We start from the raw sequence: 18,138 nt of genomic DNA on the forward strand, positions 1-18,138 counted from the left end.
TGAAACAATATGAAGGCCTGAATCTTTAAAGTACATCTGTAATGTGTAATTCACAGCGAGCCTGAGGTGGTTCAGCCAGGGTGGGTGTGCAGTATATACTTAAAAAACAAAGCCTTCCTCTGATAGTGTTTCTTTGCATTTTTGAGTTGTACACCAGCACTCTCATCAAAAACAGGATTTATATATTTTAACATATACGGTCCTCATCTTGTTTGAATTTAAAACAGAATAAATCATGATTTAATCATCCAATTTCAAGGGACTGCTGACCAATCCTTTGATAATTCAACCCTTCTGAATGGAGAAAATATGTGGAACAGGTGAATCGTAAATACAATGTTTGGATACCAAAATACAATGCTTTATCGTGGAAGGACGTTATCAGGACATTATGTAGAAAACAGAATTCCTGGGATATTGTGTCTTAAAAACTATTTTAATTTGCATTTGCTATTGTTTTCTGCTATTTGACTGTTTTACGGAAAAGAATCTGAGGTATGTGTTACTGGATTGGTGTAAATCAAAGTGAGAATATGAACACAGTTATATGAAAATTTTCTTAATCTTCTTGCAGAATAATTATTAGATTAAATAATTCATGTTCAATCAACAAAACTCAATATTGAAAGGACTTTCTTTATTAGTCCCAGCAGAGAGGAAATTAATACATAAATATCTTTATACAAAAAAAGAGCGAATCAGACTCCCAGAAGACAAAGATGCGGGAGACAGAAGAACCAGGCGTGGTCTGGACGGGCGGGTGGGTGCAGCTGGGAGGGGCGGAGCTTCAGGCCGAAGTGTCAAACAGCTTCTCGATCATCTCCTCCACCTGATCTGGCCTGTACTTGTGGTACTTCTCGGGATTTTTGGTGAATGAAATGTTGGCGTACCTGTGAGGGGCAGGTGAGGGATCACGCATCAACAGAAAGCAAAGCATTATGGGAATAAGAGGCCGTGTCAGCAGGCGGCATGGAAGGGCCTTCCCACCTGTTTAGGAATGCCCGGTAGGCCTCAGAGACCACCTTCTTCTGGGCCTGCCGTATGGCATCTCGTTGCTCCTTGTCTGGGATGGCCCACACCTTCTGGATCTTGCACAGCTCTTCAAGCCCGTCATTAAAGCCCTGCAGGCACATTCCCAAGGTTAAAGTTCACCTCTAACCACGAGAGGCTCGTAGAGGAACCGCTATCGTGAAAATCGATCCAGGCTGGGGCTCATAATGGCCCCCACCAGATAGTGGCTCTTCAACGTTCCTACCTTGAACTTGTCTTTGATCATCTGACGCTCTTTATCCTTCAGCTGAAGAAGGGAAACAGAAACACAGATCAAAAGGTTTTGTGAGCGAGAGGAAAGCATCAAGCCGACCAATTACGCAAGTCCTCACAAGAGCTAACAGGAGAAAACACAATGTCAGCCTGCAACAGGTCTCTTTGAAGACGCCTTCTCTTCTGCTGAAGCTTGCATGTATCATGCAGACCAGGAGAAGCTTCTCACCTTGGTTCCTGGCTGAAACATGGGCATGTTTCTGTCATTCAGGTAGTCTGTGACCTTAACCCAGCTGCAAAACATGACAGAGCACAAAGGGGGGGGGGGGGGGGGGTCAAAAGACTGACCATAAGCACTGATCCTCACCCTGACATCATAAATGCAGGTTTCACACCTTCCACAATCCACATTCAGACATTCAGGTGGTACGATGGTGGTCATTCCAGCCAGTTCCCCCACTTCACAGACTGGGTGGAATGCTCACCTTTGCTGGTATATCTTAATCTGCTCCTTGATCAGCTCACGGTAGGAGCTCTCCGCCCTCTTCTGGGTGACGGCCACCAGCTGGATCAGCTCTGACCTGCAAGGTTAGCGCTGGGTCAGGTTCTGACATGTGAAAAAACCCAGTCGACAAGAGGCTGTGGGTCAGTATCAGCCAGCTACGTGTGCAGTGAGCGGTCAGTGGGTGGGGCTTTCAGCGTGACCATCCTGGAGATGCTGGACTTCAGCAGGTAGCCATAGTGTAGTCATGGTGTATGGATCTGTACGTCTGCGGTCATCATGTGGTTATGTCTGCAGTTAGCCAACGTAATCTTAACAGGGCAGGTCACCCCAAAACTGAAATAAGATTAATAATAAGAACGTTTTAGAGGGACTTTAGTGCCATGTATCCATGTATCGGTGTGTGGAGTTCGGTAGAAGAAAATAGTTCCTACATTAAACTGCTCACTTCAAAGTCTTGAGTATTGTCTTGAGTAACAGGGTCATGATTTCTAGTAAGAGACGCTGCTGTTCAATTTTCCTGATGTATTTTTCAGCCCTTTAATCACCGCAGAAAGAATGCCATTCACTCCCATTATATTCGAGAGAAGCCTGACATTCCCACGGCCGATATCTACAACATTAGGCAACTGCCAGCAGAACAACCGAGATGGATAGACAGCACTAAAGCCCCCCTAAAACATATGTTTTTCAGTTTTGGGGTGAACTGTCCCTTTAAGCATCAGCTGAGTCTCTGTTTGTAATACGTATAACAGTGCGATAGACGGGCACGCGGATGGATGGACGAGTAGACGGGTAAACAGAGGCACCTACTTCTCCAGGGACTTGAGGATGTAGTTATAGTTGTTGTGCAGGAAAATGGCGCTTAGGGCAGAGTCCTCATACACCTTAGACTTGCTGAGAAGGTTCAGCTGCAGGTTCCCTAGCACCTTGCCTGAGAACAGAAAAGCATCCCCCATTGTGACTCTCAACACAAACCATTCGCTGTAGGAAGGGCGACCTGCAAAACCCACACTTTGATGGACCCCTCGTCAAACACATCAGTTCATATTATGAATAGCTACCATCAATGTCGTGTTGACAAAGTCCTTCGAGCAGAGCAATCCTTGGTTGCACAAAGCACATATATACATAAAGGCAATCACAGCAGTAGTTCAGGAACAGTCCACAGGGGGGAGCCTTTCACAAGAGCACAATGACATGAGACTCTCCCAGGGCTTCAACCTATAACCTTTTGGTTTAAGGATGAGAAGATCCATTCACTTCTCCATGCATACAATCTCAGTCCTGGCAGCTGAGGGACTTACAGATGTAGGTGCTGAGAAGTTTTCGGCTAAACTCTAAGGAGCTGTAGCTGCTGGCTGAGGAGCTCGTCTCTGAAAAAGGAGTGTGAGAAAAACAAAGTAAAAATCACAGCAGCTTCTACAGTAACTACAAACTGCTGCTAAATCACCCCAATAATGACGTCAGCTCTGTCTGACTCACTAAAGACACTAATGTCACTTTTCTGAACAACACATGGAATACCTTTTACATGGATCTCTCCTGAATGTTTGGCAAGAATTAACTACAGGGAGAAACACTTGGAGGAAAAAGAAAACAACCAAGATAGCAGAGTAACGACTGAGACAGCAGAGTAATGACCGAGACAGCAGAGTAACGACTGAGATTGCAGAGTAATGACCGAGACAGCAGAGAAACGACCGAGAAAGCAGAGTAACGACTGAGACAGCAGAGTAATGACTGAGATAGCAGGGTAACAACCGAGACAGCAGAGTAAACTGCCTTTACAAATCATCAACATCATACTGCCATCGTCATAAACAGCAGCAGAGCACCTGTTCATGCAACGATGGCAGAGTAAGTGAGCTGTACCTGAGAATTTCACAAATTAAAATAAAAGTGATGAAAAAATTCTAACGAGGACAGCGACTTAACTCACCAATTTGCCATTATAGTGGCTCAACTAGTCCTTGGATACTGGGGGGAAGGTGGTTGAACGATTTCTTTACATCCTTTCTTTTTCCTATTCTAAATTTCAAAACAGTCTGACATATACACCCCTCCATTCCCAAAAGGGGGCGCTCTTCTCTGCTTACCTCGGGGGTCTAAGGGTATATTGTAAGTATCCCCAAGGACTACAAGGCAGAGGCATAGGAGGGAAACAGAAGAGAGAGAGAAAGAGAGAACGAGGGAAGGGAGAAAGAGGCACAGTGCAACAGGTTAAAAAGTCTTGTTAGTACACAGTAAGCAGCCCCACCCGCCATGGCCTGATGGGGGGGACGATGAACCTGCAGGGGGCGCCATCCGACATCCACAGAGACAGAATGACCAAAAACAGCTGCTGAAGTCAGGGGTCATCAGCATCTTATAAAGCTTACACTGAGACCTGTGCGACAGGAAGGGGGCGCTGTGAAGCTCTCAGGCGAGTTACAGTCATTACACCAGAGTGTACAAGGGGTTCTACATCAAAAAGTCATCTTCAAAAAGAGGTTTCACAAAGCATCACAATTTGGGACTTCTCAATCAGTACTAGAGCTTCCATCTTGACTAAAGTCACACCTGTATATTACAAATATAAACACTGATTTTGATTATTTGCCGAATTAATTTGGTAACAGCTCATTAATTTGGTAACAGCTCATTTCAGCTTCATTTCAGCTTCATTTCAGCTTCCACAGTGACCCTTCCCAATATAACTGACAGCTGACGTCTGCTGCTAGATGTTGTGGTCCACCTGCCACCACTCTCAGAGTCTGGTAAGATCTACTATAACATCATCACCTTCAGGTACAGAGAAGCAGTGGATATGCCTGCTAATGTAGGCACTCTCTAGGGAGAGGACAGCTCCCCCTGCTGGCCAGGAAGCTGCAGAGACGGCAAGGAAACGGGTAAGCCAACATGCCGGGAAAGTGAGGGAGGTACACAGGGAGCCGAGCGACAGGAGGCAAAGGTACAAGAAATAAAGATGCAGGAGATGTATCCCACCAGGGGGCGATGTAGGGCAAATGGGACAGCAATTTCAAATGAAGGGACTCCAAGAAATGAGGTTGAGGTCCCCACCATGGAAATGACATGGCCTGCTGTTTCAGCACAAACAAGTGTATGTACCAAACGTTTGCCACCACTGGGGTGCAGCAGCAAGCTCACAGGACAAGATTAATATGCATCCCACTCTTCACCAGCCTGGAGTCACAGTGCAGGGCTGCTTGTTAAAATAGCTTCTATATTAATTTGTCAATAAACCGATTAAGTGGTGGATGAACTCCATTGTAAGCTGGAGACCCATGTGCTCTGTACACTGTCACATGACAGGAAAGGGAGGAGCCTCAGTCTTTGCTAAAAACGAAGACGTAGGACAAAACATACAGTAAAACCCTCACGCTGCACTGTAATTGACAGAACGGTTCTACATAATGATACCCATGCACCACAATCACCCCCCCCCCCACGCCTTCTGCCCCACCTTGCGAAGCCAGCATGGCCCCTGCCGTCTCTTGGAAATCCAGCAGCTGCTGCAGGAACAGAATGGCCTGCGGGGGCACAAAGACACGGCAAGGATGCAAGGAGAATCAGGGAAGTGGGGAGCAAATACAACACGGCACAGGAAAGCAGTCGCCAGAGGCCAGCGGCAGGTCATTACGATATCCCCGCTTGTTCTAGCGTCTTCCCTGGCACTTCCCGGTGGCCTGCTTACATTGCTGGTCAGCTCGTGCACAGTGCCATCCTTGGGCATGTTGTACTCCTTGTCTGGGTCATTCTGTCACAAGGAGGGGAGCGGATGTGAGTTACGGATGGATCCTGTGACGTAGCTAGTCTCCAAAACGCAGTCACACGCAGACGCAGTCACATACAGATGCAGTCAGACATAGACAGACACACAGATAGACACACAGAGGCTCTCCTCTCGAGCCGGTACGGACAGCACCGAGCCGGACCGAGCCGGTACGGACAGCACTGAGCCGGTACGGACAGCACCGAGCCGGTACGGACAGCACCGAGCCGGACCGAGCCGGTACGGACAGCACCGAGCCGGACCGAGCCAGAAAGGGCAGCACTCAGCAGAGTACATCGAAGTCCTCGCACAGACATGTGGTTTGAGTGGCAGTAAACACCACTGCCTAGCAGGATATTTTACTAGTTAAAGGTTTTGGAAGAGACAGAGCCGCACCTTGATGCTGTCGGCGAACTCCTCCAGAGCCTTCGCACCAACTGTCTCCATGGAGGTTATGAGGGTGGGGAGCTTGTTCTTGGTGCTGGCTGCAGTTCCCTGGGGGACAATGTGGCGTCACGGTGTCATGTGACGGAAAGCCTCCTCCGTCTCACGACACAGGAACGACCATCCCGGTTCCCCACCTGCAGCGTGGTGTCAAACTCCGGCTTGGTCTGCTTCAGGTGCCGCAGGATGGGGAAGATGGTCAGCACAGCCGAGTAGTCGTGCCGCAGGGTGGCTCGGCGCGCCGCGGACACGATGCCTTCACCCTCCAGCATCAGGCTGTCCAGGGCCTCCTGAAGACGAGAGGTGGCTCATCCAACACCAGGGGGCGCTAGAGAGGAAAACCCTAACACCTAACCCTACCCATAACACCTAACCCTAAGGCTGTTCAGGGACAGGAGGCGCGGTGGTTACAAGGAAACAGCCTGATATGGCCACTCACTCCCATGTTTAATCAGGAAATGAGGTCAACAGCGTCCGCAGCCACCTGCATATCATTTCTGAATTCCCTCAGATATCCTGAAGCTTTAAGGTTCGGCCGTGAAAGACCTCAGAGGTCACCACGATGCAGCAGGCAAAGCCGGCGCCCCCGGACCTGGATGAGCGAGTCGAAGGTCTTCTTTTGGTGGTGCTCGGGGATGATCTCCGTGAGCAGGGCGTACTCGCTCTGCGCCAGCTTCACGAACGCGCTGATGCAGTGGATGTAGGAGTCGATCTCCACGTCCAGCATGTCGTCCTTGCCTGAGGAGGGTGCGGCAGGGAGCCGGTAAACGAGGGGGCTTTCAGCCTGGCCATCAGATTTCACACTCCTAAACATATTAACTGTTTTCCTGTCATATCTGATGGGGCTGCCTTTTCGGAGGGGCCGCATATGAAAATGAGGGGGGCTCTACGGTTTAGTCTTACATGATAACTTCTAAACTTCATAATGCCTGCAGACCTGATGGCTATTATTATACTGAACAGGTGCTAGTTCACCCAAAGCGACAAGGCAGCCAATAGCACATAATAGCACATAATCACACGATAGGGATGAGAGTGACCTGAAGGTCACCTGCCACGCTCTGCTCTCTCCTGCTCCATCCAATGCTTATTACAATACATTATGCAGATAAATAGGATTAAAATGAAAAATCTGGTAGGAGGGCATAGCAATACAGGCAGCGGGAAATCTCAACCCAGCGTGAGAAATGCTCAGGCGACATCATAACGCTGCACGTCCGTCCCGAATATAGGTGGCGTTTCATAAATGGTCAAAGAAAACCTCCAGGAACAGAAATTTCAGCTGGAAACCTTCATAAAATGTATGTAAAAAAAGGTATTTGTCCATAAGGTAATGACTGGACTCATTTCTCCCCTGAATGATAGGGGAGATTCCCACTCTACCCAGAATCCTGTGGGTGATGTAGACACGCCCACCCCGTGTCCGCCTCGGGCGTACTCACCTGCGGCTGCCCCGTGCTTCTCGTTCAGGGCGTCAGAGACGTGTCTGACCCGCAGGTCAAGATCGTGACCTAATGGAGTATTGGGGGGGGGGGGGGGGATGCGTCACGCAACTGGCTGTTAATCCAGTTGTGCGTGCGGCTGGGCCAAAGGGTCGACTTGGGACTCCCCTAGAGAAATTCCCCGACCACCAGACACCCAGAAGCAAAAGCAGAGGGTGGGGGGCTTGGCACAAGACCCTGTGTGTGTGCGTGTGTTTTACCCGTGTTGTTATACGCTACAGGGGAAGCCGGACGTCAACGGAGCTCTGTGTCATTTTACACGTGTGATTTACAGGACTTGCCCAACCAATTAAAAAATAAAATCTTTAAATAAAAGCATCAGCAGAGCTGCTGCGGTCCGGCTGGCTCCTGTCCGCTGGCTTTGGGTCAAAAACAACGGAACGCGTTAAAAAAACAAAAGAGCAAAAGAAAATCCCAGGATGGGAGGGGGGGGGGGACAGCAACTCGGCACCGGGAAAGAGGCGAGGATGGATTACCTTCCAGAGGAGTGAAGTTACAGCCCCCCCTTTTCCCTTCGAGCGCGTGCTGAGAGTACTGTTTCAGAAGGTTCTGAGCCTTACGGATCGTCCCTGTTCCCACGGAGACAGAGAGAGAGAAAGAGAGACGGGGTGGGGGAGGGGGGCAGCCCAGGAAGTGAAAGGATCGGTCAGAAAACAGGGAGGAAAGCTAGGAAGTGAGAACTGGACCAGCAGCCCCAAAGTCCCTCCACCAAACACCACAGAACCGAGGTGGGGGGAGTCCTTGGAGACCACGGGCTAGCTACACGACACAGCAGGACACAGCAGAACACAGCAGAACACAGCAGAACAACACACACCCCAACCTCAGGGTGGAGGAACACACAACAGCAGCTAAAGCAAACACATACAGTGGAGGTTATTCGTCATTATTCACATGAAAATACACACAGACCAATGCATTTCATCAATAACAGTGTTAATACTGTCATTCAGTTACAGATGCATCATCACTATCATCATCATCTTCTCATAGCATGTTTTAATCGTGTTCCTCAGTTTCACTGTGAGCTGAGCATGCCTACACTTCACGGGCACATGGCAAAGCTGGCGCAGTCAGCGATGGCCTGATCGGCGTGCTGTGTTAGTAAGTGCACATCACAGAGAGACCATGAGCCGATGAGTTTAAACAGATGGATTATGGGTATTCATGCGATGCCGTGGTAATTACCAAGGGGGGTAAGATGATCAGCCTATCACTATCACTGACCTCCTGATGTCAAGCCGGATCCTCCGCGGCAGCGCCGTACAACCGGCTAACTGCTGCCCCAAAGCATTATGGGAAATGCAGGAGCATGACACGCTCCGATAAAAACAGATGCTGAGCTAACAGATGTGTCAAGGATTCAGCTATATCGCTAACGCTTCCTGAAACACCTCGATCTTAATTCTGCAGATTCTGACTATGCTTCTCTTGTGCTGGGAACAGGGAACAAAATTAAGAAAATGAAAGCCTGGTGACGCGTGGAAATCAGAGATGAGACACGGGTGTGGGACTAGGAGCGCGAAGAGACGACTCTTGCTAGAGGTTAGCATGACGTTGGCGGAATCATCCGGGCCAGTGGCGGGAGGCAACCTGAGTACCGATTCCGTGAATATTAAGCTTCTCTGGCTTGTTTTTATTGGTCGGCCAATGCAGTGGGACCTCTCCCATTGGCCCACCCTCTTTGTATTAGTCACTCCGCCTCTGTGTTGCCCGCCACATTAGCAGTGAGTACAGCTTCCTGGCTTGGGGGGGGGTCCTGCATTCTGGGTCTCTGCAAACTGTTGGAGGTTTAACATCCCCTCTGGCTGACGCTTCACCCAATCACGACGAGCCCTGAAGGCCCAGACAACTTAAAACTGTCTACGTGAATGCTCGGGCCCTCTTGAGCGGCGTCAGAGTGCACGCCGCCTCACGATTATGCCTCCGGGGGGGCTGTGGCGCCGCCCTGGTGGCCAAGGCACTCTTGCAGTGCAGTGAAACACGAGTTTCAGTCGGACACAAGCAAGCGATGGCAGAGGGTGCATGACAAACTGAGGGAGGATTTTTACCTGGGATGTACACTGCCATTGACATCAACAAACAAACAAAAGAGAAGAGAGAGCCTGTTAATTAGAGTATATTCAAGTGGGGGGGGGCAAATGTACAGGGACAGCCATTTACCCATCATCAGTGCTCTAAGCGCCCCCTTTTTTGTGATAAATTCGATTTCCGGGCGTGTCTGGCTGAGATTTAAGACCAGTGCAGGGGATTGTGGGATATCGCTGGGTGCGATGCACAGGCTGAGCCTGCAGGGGGAACCGTGGAGTACGTCCGCTACGCAGGAGGGCAGAGGGGTGCTTACCCGGCCTCTTGGGCGGCTTCTTCGTGGGCGTGTCCTTGCGCTTGATTGGCACAGCAGGGGAGTAGAGCACTCCCGAGGAGGCGCTGTTTTTGCGGAAGTGCTCCTTCAGGCCCTTGATGGAGCGATCCAACTGGCTGGAGCGGATCTGATAGTATACATTCATGAAGTCTGTGGGGGGGAAGCAGGACGAGGCAAACTCCTGGTCAGAAAGACGAGTACATCGGACACCCATGTGAGGCCCCCTGCCTTTGCAAAACATCTGTGTCACATAACCTGTCACCTGACCCGTCAGTGGACGTCCCCCCATTCCTGGCCCCTCCCTCGCCTCGAGGTCTGGGAGCACCTGGACCTCCTAACTCCCAAGGACACGCAACCACGACCCTGTGGGGAAACCCCGACAGAACACGCTCGCTAGCGACGTGGTCCTGTACCCTGGTTGCGTCCGTACTCCACCAGCCAGGCCGAGATGCAGATGATGTCCTGCAATGCGGCCTCGGGGAGGTGCTCCAGCACCACTTCTTCCTGCACCTCCAGGTCTTCGTCCGTCCCGATGGCATCCAGGATGAGGATGGGTGGCACCGGCTTGCTGTAGCGTGTCAGCAGGCTGCGGAACTCCGCCTCCAGCAGCTCCTTGCCCTTCTCGAAACGTGCTTTCTGCAAATGGCCAATGACAGCAGCATGCAAGTAAGCCGGCTCAGGGGATCCGACACACATATCACGTTCTTACCTCAGGATTTAATTAGTATATCTATTAGTCAACTAGATCAGGGGTTCCCAGCCTACTGATGTCCACGGGGCGGTTTACGTCTGACAAAAACTATATCTGAGGTTGTTATGGGCCTGGAGCAACAATCAGGCTCGTTCTCCCAGTAAAAAGAAATAAAACACGTGAAACGGTGTCTCCTACCACAGTGTTGAGCTCAGGACTGTCGGGGTTGTTATCCTGAAAGTACTCCACCGCTTTCTGGATCTTTGCAATGCAGGCCAGGTACTCGTCCAGGCGACCAGCAGGTCTGAATAAAAAAGAAATAAAATAAAACAACATACAGAATGATCCTTCTGTTATCAGACACCAACATTACTGCCATTTATCTCACTCAGAAACCTGAATACCGACACACGGCAAAACATAGGCTTTACAGGCAACTTAAAAAAAAAAAACTTCCTGGAATTGATCACCTTTCTGGTGAAGCAATTCTTTTTTAGGTGACATCATCACAGAATTCCCATAATCCCATGCTGCTTCCTGTGGCTGCCCAATTGGCAAGCTTGACATGTACATCAGACTCTGCTCGGTTAAGGAGGGGTAAGGGGCACTGCAACAGCATCATCCCTCACAGCAGCCACATCCGCCCCCACACCACCCTCACCCTTCCTTGATGATCTTGTCGGTCTCCTTGGCCACGTGGTAGTAGCTGATGACGTGGTCCAGGCAGGACAGGGTCTTGTCCACGTTCTCCTGAAGCCGCTGCAGATTCTCCGTCTGCTTGTGCACGGGGATGATGGAGTTCTCCAGCTGCATGAGGCGGCTCTCGAACGATGACAGGATGGACACCTGGCACGTGGGGGGGTGGCGGGGGGGCAGTATTTACACACCTCATTCCATTGCATTCAATTAAATCTGCTGCTCACCCACGCAGAGTGAAAATGCTTCTTTAAGCAGAGATGCTCAGAACTTCCCTGACTGTCAGTGCAGCTACAGGGCTGGGTATAAACAGGACCCCCCCCCCACCCCACACACACCCCTAGGGTCCAAAGACACTTAGCTAAAAACTACAAACCACATGCTAATATACAGCACTAACAAAAAAAAAAGATTAACTTGGTATTAAAATAATTCAAGTTTTGTGGCCAGCTGTGTCACTGTCAGCCACTGTCATTCACTGTCTGTCACTGTCCTTGCACAGCCGTGCGAAACCACAGAGAGCGACACACAGCCAGACCTCTGGGGCTCTACCTGCTCTTACCATGCTTTTGGTTAACTGGTTGCTTTTATCCAGGTTTTCACGAATGAAGGAAAGCTGGTCCTGCTCCTGTGAAACAAACGCGAAACGAAAGGAGGGTCAGGGAGCATTCCGGAATGACGGAAGAGCACGAATGAAACGGCGAAGGTGTGGCCTGGAGGAGATCGCGGAGCAGATCATGAACTACTCATGTGCAAGTCTGAATGACACGGATAATGACCTCACTGCCCGATTCAAGATGACGGGGAGCCTGAGGAAGCGCGAGTGGAATTAAAATTACCAGAATAAAGCTTATTTTGAGCATGTTATGAATAGACTTGGTGCATGTGAGAAGACAGTGATGACTGCAAAAGCTGAAAAAAGAGAATGTGGACGACCAGTAAGCAGGCGGAAGGATTTAGTTATAACATGAACATGACATTTGGAAACCAGCAATTCGTACCTACATGACGGCACTTAACTATAAATGCGATTTAATTTACCTATTTACATTCGTCATGCTAGTACAAAAATACAGGGTTGACACATGAAAAAATCCCCCAATCTGTTTAAAATCAATATTAAGTAAAACCTATTTGTGTGTTATATCCCCGTACTAGCGGTTAGGTTGTAGTATTTGGATGCGTTGGTGTAGTACATAGTTCGTTTTCGTGCGTTTCTGAAAGCATTTAAATTTACATTGTAACTATACACACATGCATCCGTCTGATTGTTGTACATCTGGCTATGATACATATATGGTTTAAAAACACCGATCGTAGTGCCCACTATGCAGCAGACGGTGCCCCTGCCAATACAAATAAATCAAGAACATTTCTCGATAAAAAATAAATGTTCATGCTAGCAAATGTCGGAAAGGAGTGTGCAGTGTCGCGTCTGTAGATATGCGGACGGCTCGGTGCTGCGGCGACCAGTGACAGCGGCATGATCGGGTTCAGATGGAGCGGTTTGGAGCCGCCCCATACGGTCCCCGGGCCTCCCGGTCCATCTCTCCACGTCCCCCGAACCGACCTGCTTCAGCTTCTCCTCGATCTCCCTCTTCCGGGCCGACGCATCCTCGGTCGGGATCATCCTGGGACGCATCCGGGCTCCGCTGGACTTTCCGCGGTAGCGGGTTCAGTTAGAAAACACAAACCCTACAGGAACTCCCTGCTCGAAGGGATCCCCAGGAAGTCCCGTGATCCCGTTCCGGGCTTCGTTCCGGTTCCACCCAGCCAGCTCCAGCCTCCATTAGTGTTGTGGCAAAAGACATCCACAGTTTATCTCCAGACTCATTTCACTGGTGTGATCTGCGACTTCTACTTAACCAAAAAAAGTCGATAAACGGTCTTAAAACACAATTTTGCCCCGAAGTCGTCTCTTTGAAACTGAGCTGTTGTAATACCCCCGTGTGCCACAATGTGACGCTGTGCTGCAGAATGTATAATGCTTTTACCGACTCAGATCAGAATAGATTCGACCCCCATGTCAGCTGTCTTTAGCTGGATGCAAAATACAGTTTTTTAAAGTAACTTTATTGTGGTTGTGACTCCAGTTTATGGTGCAGCAAGGGCATCTACTGGGACAAAGTGCTGTATTTCAGCCTTCAGATGTGAAAGAGACAAAAAAGAACAAAGACAAATGTCCTACAGCTATGAATATTAAGACAGCAGCAGTGTTGGACACCCAGTTTCACCAAAACGAGTAGTTACCGTTTAGCACCCGGCTTCCCCAGAACCGCTCAAACCGGAAACACAAAAAATAGCTGAAAGTCCTTCTTCCATCTTTATATAAATAAATATTTACAACGTTATACCATTCTGTCACCACAGAAATCATGAACTCATCTCTGTATGTACAAAACTGTGGTAGGTCGCCGAAATCATTAATAATCCCATTCATTAGTAAAACATTCTAAATGAGAGGAAACATAGAAACCAAACAGACTTAATTTGTTAGTCTCTGTAGCACTAACGTTAATAACAAATAATTGGGATGTCAAAATGGTGTTATACAGTAGCTGAAAAAGTAGGTCAGGATACTCCTTCCAATTAATAAGGAATTCTGAGAAAGATTTTTCTAATTACATTTATAAAAAATCCCATAGCTAATATCAACTGATCCAGAATGCGTTGTAACCACAAGTCCGAATCTCTCACGATCCTTCTTGCTTAGCCATTGCCTGTGGGGGGAAAAAAAACCGGAAGAAACATGAAACTCTTTACAGACAAGGATACGGATCATGTTTGTACATCTGCCAAAACATGGGGCCAACATACAACATACGGGCAAATTCACACAGAAATACTGCATATAGTGATCCAACGGCTACAGGAGATGATGCAGATTCGTGGGTGCACTGTGTGTGTGTATGTGGGGGGGGGGGGGTTGGAGGGTGCAGCTGTGTGTCTTTCGATATCCATGTTAGCAAAGCTTAAGGTTTGCACACCTGCTTGAAGAACTGACGACCCAGGAAGCTGGTGGCCATGTTCTTCAGGTTGGTCCCGCCGCCCACCTTGCAGCGGATGTAGCCGTACAGGTTGGCACCCTGGAGAACCACCCCCATGATCACCACTGCCTGGGGGGGGGGAGGAGGGGGGTTATCCCTTCCTTCCATTTTTAATCATCAATTCACTTTACAGATCCATCCACTTTCTAAACACTTATTATGGTCAGAGTTGCTGAGGGGCCTGGAGCCTAGCCCAGACAGTATAGACCACAAGGCTGAGGGGCCTGGAGCCTATCCCAGACAGTATAGAGCACAAAGCTGAGGGGCCTGGAGCCTAGCCCAGATAGTGTAGAGCACAAGGCTGGGGGGCTGCTTGACAATTTACTGCAGCAATTCAAGTACCTTGTTCGCAGCTAGGATCTGAACCAACACCATTCAGGTCATAAGCCCAAAATGCTAACTGCTTAGCCTAATATGGCAGCATGACTAAGACAGGAAGGACCTGATCATGGGGAGGGTAGAGATGGTACTCCCCCTAAACTCACCAGCCATTTGATCTTAAAGGAGAAGAGGGTGCTGAACACAAAGATAACCCAGATTACAGGACACACGACCAGGCCCAGCCAGAAGATCCGAGCCTCGGAATCCGAGGATGCCTTCTTATCCTACGATGGAGGACATTTCTACAGGTTGGTATCTCAAACTGGTCGTTAGGTTAATATGAGAAAATACAGAAACACCGGCATGTTGGCACTGAAGACTTTAGGGAGCTTTTAATGTCATGTGGCTACAGTTTTTCCATCAAGAAGGATAAAATAAGTCCAAGAAAACAAATGAAAGTGGGGCTGGTACAGAAGCTCTTTGGGATGCAGAATACAAACGCAGACCAAACTGGGTGGGTGGTTACATACCTTTCTGGACTCAAATACCCAGTGGCTCTTTCCATCGTCATCCACCTGGTTCCACCACCTGAGACCCACCATCAGGCGGCCAGTGACATTCTGAGGGAATCCAGAACAAAGCAGATGTTAATGTCTCATGACTATGGGGTGTGGGAATTCATGTATTTTTAATCACGTTATTTGCGACACGTCGCTACGGTACAACACATGCCCCCTGCCTTTCTCCCTCATAACTGCAGTGTTCTCCACACTGTGTCACCTACAACGTGGACTGACAGGCTGTTTTTCATATGGCAAGGACAGTTTTTGCGAAAAACACTAGTATACGTCCTTGGCATTAGAGGCTAAGAACATCGAATCTTTGTGGAGAGCCCCAGACAGGTTTAGAAACTGAAAAACGTTTCACATATCCAACAGTGCTCATCTTTCTCTTTTCTTTTATTTCATACTTCCATTATTTTTTTCTAGTATGCATTAAAGTTAATCACTACAGAACTAAACAGGCTCCGGAGTTGATCATTTTCAGCAAAATCCAGACAGTGCCACAGCAAACACCAGGGTGGATAAGAGATTTTCCGTTGTTTCGAATTTTCAGGTGGAAATTGGATACAGATGCTTATGGTTTAATCACAATGTGTATGTCGGATAACTATGTATTTCTTTATGCACTTAGTGCCAGATAAGCTGGGAAGAGAGCATAGCGTAGTATTTTACTAAGTGCTTAACAACGGATTAGCAAAACTGCCAGCCAGCCAAGTGATCTTCACATGAGACAATGTAACTTCAAAATTGTAATCGCTTAGACATGCACCTTGACGGCCCAAAAGTCGCAGGACAGCAGCAGGATGATGGTGACCATGCAGGCGATGAAACTGCTGCTCAAAATCTCACAGAGCAGGTAGACGAGGATGGCGCTGACGCGGAAGAACAGGTGGAAGAAGCTGGCCATAGGGTGCCTGGGGGCAGAGCGGCAGGCTGGGGATCAGAAGCACCAACCACGGTCCCGCAAAGTCCCCTCTGACTCACTGCATTCGTGACCCTGCATTTCCTACACCGGCCACAGCACATCCAAGTGAATTTTACACCATTACTGGTTAATTATATGATTTTCAAGGAGAATTAGCTCATGCTGAACTCACTTGATTTTCGATTTGCGTGACCTTCCAGGAACATCTTCTTCTGCATCAAAAAGCGACACATCCTCTTCACTCAAGTTCTGTCAAAGAAAGGCATCAACTGTAAAAATCACTGAAGTGTTAAATGTATATATCATCCTCATCAATTTATTATAACTGGAAAGGGTGTTTAATAAAATATATTAACAGTATGGGGCACAACAACCGGTAACCAAGGCAACCGTAACAGTGTTCATCATCAGTTCCAACGTCAGGGCAGAATAAGGCAGGAAGGCAGACAGCTGCAGCGGACACTGTAGGAGTAACGCCTCAGACATGGATCCTGGATCTTTAAGATGCAGACGCCTCATCAGGACTACTAACACGATCAATCGCTGGAGTGACATGCCTAGACTTCACTTCACTTCACTTCACTTCAACAAACAGACCGGGGCAAATTTATTTCAGTAAAAAAATAAAGTTAATAAAAAAAATAACTGAGCAGGCAAATGAGAAACAGCTAATGACCTAAACCCCGTAAGAGTGTAGTGACCTTAATACCTTGACCATTAAGGTATATTCTGCCCTTGTAATGATTTTAGTACTTAAACGGTTTACATTTTAAAGATATTGAAATTCTTTACATACACTTAGCCATAAGAAGAAAATTATAAACACGGCAAGTTAGTATCTAAATTGGAAACTGTTCTGCAAGTAACAAACTTAAAAAACTGGAGTGACGAGTTAAAAAAAAAAAAAAATCAACCAGCCGTCACACTTTGCAACACTGATTATTCTGCTGTCACTAGTCAACAATGATACTGTAACACCGCCTAAAACGTAAACACGTGTATTTAAACCACACTACATGTTATTTCTCTCCGAAACAAAAAGTTCGCCGTATGTCTGTTTAAAATATTACACAGCTAGTCACTAACTTACTTGTCTCATCATGCTGAATTCAGCCTTACACTTCCTGGTAACGTGTCCCCAACCAAACAAAGCGTGTCCCTCTCGCGCCTGAAAGACCCAAAGCAGCGATCCTGTATTTACTTATCAACCGGGAATTAATCAACACGCATCCCTGAAAATGTACAGTTTTGACGAAGCAATTAACGCGAAACACTTGCGCCAAAACTTAAGAAAGGACCCCAACGAAAGACTGGCGGTCGGCAGCCATGTTTGTTGTGGCAGTGTGTGCCGGTATTGCGGTTCAGCAACGCGAGACGATGGACGGAGATGGTGATTCTTCGGTGACTTTTTCGCATCCTTTGCCATATCTTGATAAAATGTTTATATTTTCCGAAAGGATCAAAGATTCATTTCGTTTTAATTGTGTGCTGTGTTTGCCTAAAACGAACTATATAACGGCCTACAAGAACTCGCCCTCCAACCTGCGCCAACATATTGAGGTATGTAAACATTTCAAAACATAGCATGATAGCGGAGGACTGGCTTTAGAATTTAGATGATGGTTGAATCAATATCGATAATGTTTTCTCAATATAAAATCAACTAAAAATAGCTCCAGATTGACATTTTAGATTAGGGTTAAATTGATGTTGATTTATTTTCAATTAATCGGATTAAAATCCGCTGTTGATTCAACTTAAAACATAACGAGCGCTTTCAATTTGGTTTCAACGTCGCGTATCAACGTAGATTCAATATTTCTTCCTGACTGGGCACTGGGACGATGGTAGTGGTTTTGAGGCATGTGGGAACTATAGCCTCTTGCAGAGACAGATTAAACATGTTTGTTAGCACCCCTGCTAGTTGATCAGCACATGACTTCAGTGTGCAGCCTTGTACCCTGTCTGGTCCTACTGCTTTGGAGGCATTGAGATGTTGTTTTATTATTATTATTATTAAGGGTCCAAAGGACGAAGTCCTTATGGA

General features: G+C 47.8%; 2 protein-coding genes and 1 long non-coding RNA gene across 15 annotated transcripts in view; 1 reads left to right on the plus strand and 2 right to left on the minus strand.

Moving 5' to 3' along the window:
• Positions 1-616: 616 nt before the first annotated feature.
• exoc7 (exocyst complex component 7) lies at positions 617-12,992 on the minus strand. 13 transcript variants are annotated; one of them, XM_072703483.1, is made up of 22 exons: positions 12,806-12,992; positions 11,798-11,863; positions 11,201-11,385; positions 10,738-10,843; positions 10,262-10,484; positions 9,831-9,998; positions 9,538-9,549; positions 7,963-8,055; positions 7,427-7,495; positions 6,577-6,722; positions 6,122-6,274; positions 5,937-6,035; positions 5,463-5,525; positions 5,232-5,298; positions 3,865-3,903; positions 3,073-3,141; positions 2,579-2,699; positions 1,749-1,844; positions 1,493-1,556; positions 1,256-1,297; positions 988-1,121; positions 617-890 (listed from the first exon to the last, which is right to left on the minus strand). In XM_072703483.1, the coding sequence occupies exons 1-22, from the start codon at positions 12,875-12,877 to the stop codon at positions 788-790; spliced, it is 2,190 nt and encodes a 729-aa protein (XP_072559584.1). In that variant the 5' UTR covers positions 12,878-12,992; the 3' UTR covers positions 617-787. The 13 variants fall into 13 exon arrangements, with proteins under 13 accessions (XP_072559584.1, XP_072559585.1, XP_072559576.1 ...); XM_072703484.1 differs by lacking the exon at positions 9,538-9,549; XM_072703475.1 differs by lacking the exon at positions 7,963-8,055 and having other exon boundaries at positions 12,806-12,991.
• A 295-nt stretch (positions 12,993-13,287) lies between these two features.
• tvp23b (trans-golgi network vesicle protein 23 homolog B (S. cerevisiae)) lies at positions 13,288-17,418 on the minus strand. The gene is made up of 7 exons (XM_023820444.2): positions 17,182-17,418; positions 16,264-16,340; positions 15,936-16,080; positions 15,134-15,223; positions 14,768-14,887; positions 14,223-14,351; positions 13,288-13,955 (listed from the first exon to the last, which is right to left on the minus strand). The coding sequence occupies exons 1-7, from the start codon at positions 17,191-17,193 to the stop codon at positions 13,929-13,931; spliced, it is 600 nt and encodes a 199-aa protein (XP_023676212.1). The 5' UTR covers positions 17,194-17,418; the 3' UTR covers positions 13,288-13,928.
• Positions 17,416-18,138, plus strand: part of LOC111848432 (uncharacterized) — a 64,975-nt gene continuing 64,252 nt past the window's right edge. Inside the window, exon 1 of the long non-coding RNA XR_002839305.2 lies at positions 17,416-17,651. This is a non-coding gene — a long non-coding RNA (uncharacterized lncRNA). The remainder of the gene's footprint in view (positions 17,652-18,138) is intronic.

Source organism: Paramormyrops kingsleyae, chromosome 20 (genome assembly GCF_048594095.1).
Source record: "Paramormyrops kingsleyae isolate MSU_618 chromosome 20, PKINGS_0.4, whole genome shotgun sequence".
NCBI classification, from domain to species: domain Eukaryota; kingdom Metazoa; phylum Chordata; class Actinopteri; order Osteoglossiformes; family Mormyridae; genus Paramormyrops; species Paramormyrops kingsleyae.

What these genes read in the sequence shown, in the direction of transcription:
- tvp23b (XM_023820444.2), bottom strand. An exon ending in GCGACTTTTGGGCCGTCAAG is followed by an intron (nt 15,224 to 15,935) that starts GTGCATGTCTAA and finishes GGATTCCCTCAG; the next exon opens with AATGTCACTGGCCGCCTGAT. An exon ending in GGGTATTTGAGTCCAGAAAG is followed by an intron (nt 14,888 to 15,133) that starts GTATGTAACCAC and finishes CCTCCATCGTAG; the next exon opens with GATAAGAAGGCATCCTCGGA.
- exoc7 (XM_072703485.1), bottom strand. Translation starts at nt 12,877, where the DNA reads ATGCGTCCCAGGATGATCCCGACCGAGGATGCGTCGGCCCGGAAGAGG. An exon ending in GACAAGATCATCAAGGAAGG is followed by an intron (nt 10,844 to 11,200) that starts GTGAGGGTGGTG and finishes TTTTTTATTCAG; the next exon opens with ACCTGCTGGTCGCCTGGACG. An exon ending in TTTTTTTAACGCGTTCCGTT is followed by an intron (nt 7,496 to 7,860) that starts GTTTTTGACCCA and finishes ATACTCCATTAG; the next exon opens with GTCACGATCTTGACCTGCGG.